We start from the raw sequence: 9,281 nt of genomic DNA, 5'->3' as shown, positions 1-9,281 counted from the left end.
TACAAACATTTATGTATATTGTTTACATATATTTATAATAAACTTATGAATAATGTTTACATATATTTATAATAAACTGATGCATATTGTTTACATATATTTATAATAAACTGATGCATATTGTTTGCTTGTATGTATAATAAATGTATGAATATTTACATATATTTATAATAAACTGATGCATATTGTTTACATATATTTATAATAAACTGATGCATATTGTTTACAAAAATGTATAATAAACTGATGTATACTGTTTGCATATATCTATAATAAACTTACTAATATTGTTACATATATTTATAATAAACTGATGCATATGTTTACATATATCTATAATACACTTACTAACATTGTTTACATACATCTATAATAAACTTACTAACATTGTTTACATATATCTATAATAAACTTACTAATATTGTTACATATATTTATAATAAACTGATGCATATGTTTACATATATCTATAATACACTTACTAACATTGTTTACATATATCTATAATAAACTTACTAACATTGTTTACATATATTTATAATAAACTGATGTATATTGTTTACAGTGTCAAAGCGCTTTGAGTTCCTTAAAAAAAAGGTAGAAAAGCGCTATACAAGTATAACCCATTTACCATTTACCATTGACATATATCTCTAATAAAGTTATGTAGATATATGCCACACCATGCCTGATGACAACATACACTTGTGAACAATGTGTTCAAACAGTAATTGATAGAAAAAATGATTTCATTTGATCTGACCTTTACTCTTGTTGGCGTCTGTGTAGGAGTAACCTGCAGCTTGGCCCGTCTTGCGTCCAAATAGACCCCACAGGTTAGGACCCACCTTGTGCTTGCCACCGTCCTCCACCGTGTGGCACTGTGCACACTTCTGCACAAACACCTTCTTCCCTTTGGCCGCGTCCCCCATGTCCACTGCAACCACAGCTAAATACTTACTCATCTACTACACAATAATCATCTACTGCAATACTATCAACACCAATTTGACATCCATCCATCCATCCATTTTCTACCGCTTATTCCCTTTGGGGTCGCGGGGGGCGCTGGAGCCCATCTCAGTCAACACTACTTTAACATTTTTAATACAATACTATCAACACTACTTTAACATTTTTAATACAATACTATCAACACTACTTTAACATTTTTAATACAATACTATCAACACTACTTTGACATATTTACTACATTACTATCAACACTACTTTGACATATTTACTACATTACTAGCAACACTATTTTGACATATTTACTACATTACTATCAACACTACTTTGACATATTTACTACATTACTATCAACACTACTTTAACATTTTTAATACAATACTATCAACACTACTTTGACATATTTACTACATTACTATCAACACTACTTTAACATTTTTAATACAATACTATCAACACTACTTTGACATATTTACTACATTACTATCAACACTACTTTGACATATTTACTACATTACTATCAACACTACTTTAACATTTTTGATACAATACTATCAACACTACTTTGACATATTTACTACATTACTATCAACACTACTTTGACATATTTACTACATTACTATCAACACTACATTGACATATTTACTACATTACTATCAACACTACGTTGACATATTTACTACATTACTATCAACACTACTTTAACATTTTTAATACAATACTATCAACACTACTTTAACATTTTAATACAATACTATCAACACTACTTTAACATTTTTAATACAATACTATCAACACTACTTTAACATTTTTAATACAATACTATCAACACTACTTTGACATATTTACTACATTACTATCAACACTACTTTAACATTTTTAATACAATACTATCAACACTACTTTAACATTTTTAATACAATACTATCAACACTACTTTGACATATTTACTACATTACTATCAAAACTACTTAGACATATTTACTACATTACTATCAACACTACGTTGACATATTTACTACATTACTATCAACACTACTTTGACATATTTACTACATTACTATCAACTACTTTGACATATTTACTACATTACTATCAACACTACTTTGACATATTTACTACATTACTATCAGCACTACTTTGACATATTTACTACATTACTATCAACACTACTTTGACATATTTACTACATTACTTTCAACACTACGTTGACATATTTACTACATTACTATCAACACTACTTTGACATATTTACTACATTACTAGCAACACTATTTTGACATAGTTACTACATTACTATCAACACTACGTTGACATATTAACTACATTACTATCAACACTATGACATATTTACTACATTACTAGCAACACTATTTTGACATATTTACTACATTACTATCAACACTACTTTGACATATTTACTACATTACTATCAACACTATGACATATTTACTACATTACTATCAACTACGTTGACATATTTACTACATTACTATCAACACTATGACATATTTACTACATTACTATCAACACTACTTTGACATATTTACTACATTACTATCAGCACTACTTTGACATATTTACTACATTACTATCAACACCACTTTGACATATTTACTACTTTACTATCAACACTACTTTGACATATTTACTACATTACTATCAGCACTACTTTGACATATTTACTACATTACTATCAACACTACTTTGACATATTTACTACATTACTATCAACACTACTTTGACATATTTACTACATTACTATTAACACTACTTTGACATATTTACTACAATACTATCAACATTATTTGGACATATTTACTACATTACTATAAAAAATAATTTCACATATTTACTACATTACTATCAACACTACTTTGACATATTTATACTACATTACTATCAACACTACTTTGACATATTTACTTCAATACTATCAACACTACTTTGACATATTTACTACATTACTATCAACACTACTTTGGCATATTTACTACATTACCATCAACACTACTTTAACATTTTTAATACAATACTATCAACACTACTTTGACATGTTTACTACATTACTATAAACACTACTTTAACATATTTACTACAATACTATCAACACTACTTTGACATATTTACTACAATACTATCAACACTACTTTTACGTATTTACTACATTACTATCAACACCACTTTGACATATTTACTACATTACTATCAACACTACTTTGACATATTTACTACATTACTATCAACACTACTTAAACATTTTTAATACAATACTATCAACACTACTTTGACATATTTACTACATTACTATCAACACTACTTTGACATATTTACTACATTACTATAAACACTACTTTGACATATTTATTACATTACTATCAGCACTACTTTGACATATTTACTACATTACTATCAACACTATTTTGACATATTTACTACATTACTATCAACACCACTTTGACATATCTACTACATTACTATAAAAAATAATTTGATATATTTACTAAAATTACTATAAACACTACTTTGATATATTTACTACATTACATAAACACTACTTTGACATATGTACTACATTATTATCAACACTACTTTGACATATTTACTACATTACTATCAACACTACTTTGACATATTTACTACATTACTATCAACACTACATTGACATATTTACTACATTACTATCAACACTACGTTGACATATTTACTACATTACTATCAACACTACTTTAACATTTTTAATACAATACTATCAACACTACTTTAACATTTTTAATACAATACTATCAACACTACTTTAACATTTTTAATACAATACTATCAACACTACTTTAACATTTTTAATACAATACTATCAACACTACTTTGACATATTTACTACATTACTATCAACACTACTTTAACATTTTTAATACAATACTATCAACACTACTTTAACATTTTTAATACAATACTATCAACACTACTTTGACATATTTACTACATTACTATCAAAACTACTTAGACATATTTACTACATTACTATCAACACTACGTTGACATATTTACTACATTACTATCAACACTACTTTGACATATTTACTACATTACTATCAACTACTTTGACATATTTACTACATTACTATCAACACTACTTTGACATATTTACTACATTACTATCAGCACTACTTTGACATATTTACTACATTACTATCAACAGTACTTTGACATATTTACTACATTACTTTCAACACTACGTTGACATATTTACTACATTACTATCAACACTACTTTGACATATTTACTACATTACTAGCAACACTATTTTGACATAGTTACTACATTACTATCAACACTACGTTGACATATTAACTACATTACTATCAACACTATGACATATTTACTACATTACTAGCAACACTATTTTGACATATTTACTACATTACTATCAACACTACTTTGACATATTTACTACATTACTATCAACACTATGACATATTTACTACATTACTATCAACTACGTTGACATATTTACTACATTACTATCAACACTATGACATATTTACTACATTACTATCAACACTACTTTGACATATTTACTACATTACTATCAGCACTACTTTGACATATTTACTACATTACTATCAACACCACTTTGACATATTTACTACTTTACTATCAACACTACTTTCACATATTTACTACATTACTATCAGCACTACTTTGACATATTTACTACATTACTATCAACACTACTTTGACATATTTACTACATTACTATCAACACTACTTTGACATATTTACTACATTACTATTAACACTACTTTGACATATTTACTACAATACTATCAACATTATTTGGACATATTTACTACATTACTATAAAAAATAATTTCACATATTTACTACATTACTATCAACACTACTTTGACATATTTATACTACATTACTATCAACACTACTTTGACATATTTACTTCAATACTATCAACACTACTTTGACATATTTACTACATTACTATCAACACTACTTTGACATATTTACTACATTACCATCAACACTACTTTAACATTTTTAATACAATACTATCAACACTACTTTGACATGTTTACTACATTACTATAAACACTACTTTAACATATTTACTACAATACTATCAACACTACTTTGACATATTTACTACAATACTATCAACACTACTTTTACGTATTTACTACATTACTATCAACACCACTTTGACATATTTACTACATTACTATCAACACTACTTTGACATATTTACTACATTACTATCAACACTACTTAAACATTTTTAATACAATACTATCAACACTACTTTGACATATTTACTACATTACTATCAACACTACTTTGACATATTTACTACATTACTATAAACACTACTTTGACATATTTATTACATTACTATCAGCACTACTTTGACATATTTACTACATTACTATCAACACTATTTTGACATATTTACTACATTACTATCAACACCACTTTGACATATCTACTACATTACTATAAAAAATAATTTGATATATTTACTAAAATTACTATAAACACTACTTTGATATATTTACTACATTACATAAACACTACTTTGACATATGTACTACATTATTATAAAAATACTTGGATATATTTACTACATTATTATAAAAACTACTTTGATATATTTACTACATTACTATAAAAAATAATTTGATTTATATATTTATGTTTACTACATTACTATAAAAAATAATTTGATTTATATATTTATGTCATTAAAACAAACTAATTGTCCTGTCAAAGTTTTAAAAACTTGAAAATGTGCAGAGAACATCAAACTGTGGTACGTGTACTACGAGTGGAATGTGGGCTCCATCTAGTGGTGGGCCAAATAATCACTTGATTAAAGTACAATCTTTTATTTTCCTATATTCAAACACAGTGTTACTGGTTGTAATGTTACAGTAGCAAAAAATACCAAATATATGTGTTAAATAAAACCTCTTTCTTGTTTTGAATGAATACTTGAGCCTACTACGCTACTGTATTTTAATGTTGCTCATCATGGTGGTACTTGGACAGCCTAGTGTTTTCTGAAGGACTGGAAAAAGTTTGAGAACCCCTGGACTATGAAAAATGGTATCGATCTCTGACTAATCGTGATTAATTTTGAGTTAACTATTAAGAAAATGCAATCAATCACGATAAATTATTATAATCTTTTGGCAGCCCTAATAGAAACATGACTGTGTGAAGAACTAAGACATTAAAAACTGTGTACATACAGACTGTACCGTATAAAGCCATAAATTAGCAGCACCGTTTTATACGCCTCGGGGCTCAAAGCGTAGGAAAGAAGTTCGGAATTTACAGAAAATGTTTGCAGCAACCGTAAAAGAAGTCAAGTAAAGTTGGTCCTGTGGTGTCCTCGGCAGTGTTAGTAGGTGAAGGTTGTGTGAGGTGAACTCAACTTACTTTATTTTAGGGTAAACAATGACGTCACACACAACTTCTAAGGTCATGCAACTTTATTTTAGGATAAACGTCGTCACACATACCTGCTAAGGTCAATAAAGGTCAAACTTTCCACATCTTTAAGCTCGATTCAAATAAGCAAAGTCAGCAGAAGCAATAGTTTTTACACATAGCAAGAAAAGTGCTAATTAATGTGCTAATGTTGTGTAAAAATGCTCTTAATGCAACATTTGTAATTTGCAAAGGAATTTACATTTGAGCAGATGTAACTTTTTTAACAATTTTGTCCGTGCCTTTTTTTTAAACTTTTGTTAGTGGATGTAACTATTATTTCCTATATCTGCTGTAATTTTATTTTTTCTGTACTTTAGTTGGCAAATGTAATTTTATTATTTTTGTCGGCAGATGTCATTTTTAGTTATTTTTGTTGTAACTTTATTATCTATTATATATTTGTTAGCAGCTGTAACTATTATTAATTATGTATTTCTTAGGGGATGTAACTTTATTATTTCTCATATTTCTTATGGATATAAATGTATTATTTATGATATTTGTTATTAATATAACTTTATTATTTATATTTGTTATGAATATAACTATTATTTTTTTTGTTATGGATATAACTTGATATTTTTATGGCGACAGTATTATTTATGATATCTGTTGTGGATATAAATGTATTATTTATTATATTTATATGGATACAACTACTTTTAACACATTTTCTTATGGATCTAATGTAATTATTTATGATATATTTATGGCTCTAACATTATTATTTATGATATTTGTTATGGATGTAATGTGAAATTTTTTGATATTAGTAATGTATATAACTATTATTTATTTTGTTATGGATATAACTTTATATTTTTATGGCTACAGTATTATTTATGATATCTGTTGTGGATATAAATTGATCATTTATGATATGTATATGGATACAACTAATTTTAACTTATTTTCTTATGGATCTAACGTAATTATTTATGATATTTTTATGGCTCTAACATTATTATTTATGATATTTGTTATGGATGAAACTATTATTTTCAGTATTTGTTATAAGTATAACTTTATTATTTATATTTGTTATGAATATAACTATTATTTATTGTGTTATGGATATAACTTGATATTTTTATGGCTACAGTATTATTTATGATATATATTGTGGATATAAATGTATTATTTATGATATTTATATGGATACAACTAATATTAACTTATTTTCTTATGGATCTAACGTAATTATTTATGATATTTGTATGGCTCTAACATTATTATTTATGATATTTTTTATGGATGAAACATGAATATTTATGATATTAGTAATGTATATAACTATTATTGATTTTGTTATGGATATAACTTGATATTTTTATGGCTAAAGTATTATTTATGATATCTGTTGTGGGTATAAATTTATTATTTATTACATTTATATGGATACAACTAATTTTTACTTATTTTGTTATGGATCTAACGTAATTATTTATGATATTTTTATGGCTCTAACATTACTATTTATGATATTTGTAATGGATGTAACATGAATATTTATGATATTAGTAATGTACATAACTATTATTTATTATTGTATATGCACTGCTAGCTGCGGGTGACCGTTAGCATCCAAGATGGCGGCTGATTTGCCGCCTTAACAGACATTACTAAGCTAAAAGAAATGTAAGTAAAATGTAATAATTGGAGCTTCCTGCTTTGTAATTCCGCAATAAAAAGGTAAATTAATTCTAGGTTAATGTTCCAGAAGCATTTTTAATGCTCGTCCGGCTAGAAGTTGAAGGATGTTGAAGGAGGTCGGTGTCACTCGGCAGACATCTTATATACAGATAAATATTATCATTTCAAATTATATGAAGCCATCGGAGTTTAATGTCTCTATTGAGCTAACTATTAGAACAAGATGAGTTAATTAGTGTTTAGTTACCTTTCCTTTCCGGTGAATAAGAGCTGCTGTCTCCGCTGCAGGACGCCGACTGCTGGTCGCACAGAAGGTCACTCACCGGCGCATTGCTGATGACGTCACAGAGTCACGTGTCGCAAGTTGCGTCACATCCCTCCTTGACCACGTCTCGTCTCAACACGCTTTTTACTTTTGTAACCTCATTCTTTTTCATCGTTGCGACGTGTAAAAAAAAAGCACAGTCGATAGTGAAAGTGAAAGTAAATCCTCAAGGATATTTTCATTCATTTCATTTCATTTTTTCATTTATTTTATGCAATGACATAAAAAAAAAGTACAAAGTTGACAACGCATAATAATATTAATTAATATAGTGCAAAAAGTAATGTACAGTATGTAATACATGATTGTCCAGTTTTGCCTGAAAGGGAGTAGGACGAAGATCATTTATTTAATCCCGCCCCCAGTTCTCCAGTCAGTGATTATTCCATTGAGTTTCACTGTTACTTTGTTTAAAATGAAAAAATAAATAAAACACATGTATTTAAGAGATGTGTTCTAATACCCCTCAGTAATAGTCAGGTAACACAACACCCTAGTGGTTAGAGTGTCCGCCCTGAGATCGGTAGGTTGTGAGTTCAAACCCCAGCCGAGTCATACCAAAAACTATAAAAATGGGAGCCATTACCTCCCTGCTTGGCACTCAGCATCAAGGGTTGGAATCGGGGGTTAAATCACCAAAAAGGATTCCCGGGCGCGGCCACCGCTGCTGCTCACTGCTCCCCTCACCTCCCAGGAGGGTGATCAAGGGTGATGGGTCAAATGCAGAGGATAATTTCACCACACCTAGTGTGTGTGTGTGACAATCATTGGTACTTTAACTTTTTGTACTGTAAGTGTTTTCGTCATAAACTTTCTCAGTCTT

General features: G+C 28.0%; 1 protein-coding gene across 1 annotated transcript in view; it reads right to left on the bottom strand.

The window, feature by feature from the left end:
- The window catches only part of LOC133656741 (cytochrome c), a 9,387-nt gene extending 872 nt beyond the window's left edge, over window positions 1–8,515 (bottom strand). The window contains exons 1-2 of the mRNA XM_062057577.1: window positions 8,381–8,515; window positions 764–937 (exon numbers count right to left, since the gene is read on the bottom strand). Of these exons, the coding sequence (XP_061913561.1) occupies window positions 764–932 (169 nt within the window). The 5' untranslated portion in view covers window positions 933–937; window positions 8,381–8,515. The remainder of the gene's footprint in view (window positions 1–763; window positions 938–8,380) is intronic.
- Window positions 8,516–9,281: the final 766 nt, after the last annotated feature.

Source organism: Entelurus aequoreus, linkage group LG09 (assembly GCF_033978785.1).
Source record: "Entelurus aequoreus isolate RoL-2023_Sb linkage group LG09, RoL_Eaeq_v1.1, whole genome shotgun sequence".
In the NCBI taxonomy this organism is placed as follows: domain Eukaryota; kingdom Metazoa; phylum Chordata; class Actinopteri; order Syngnathiformes; family Syngnathidae; genus Entelurus; species Entelurus aequoreus.
The sequence above is the reverse complement of the archived record's forward strand: the minus strand, read 5'-3'. Positions and strand labels throughout refer to the sequence as shown.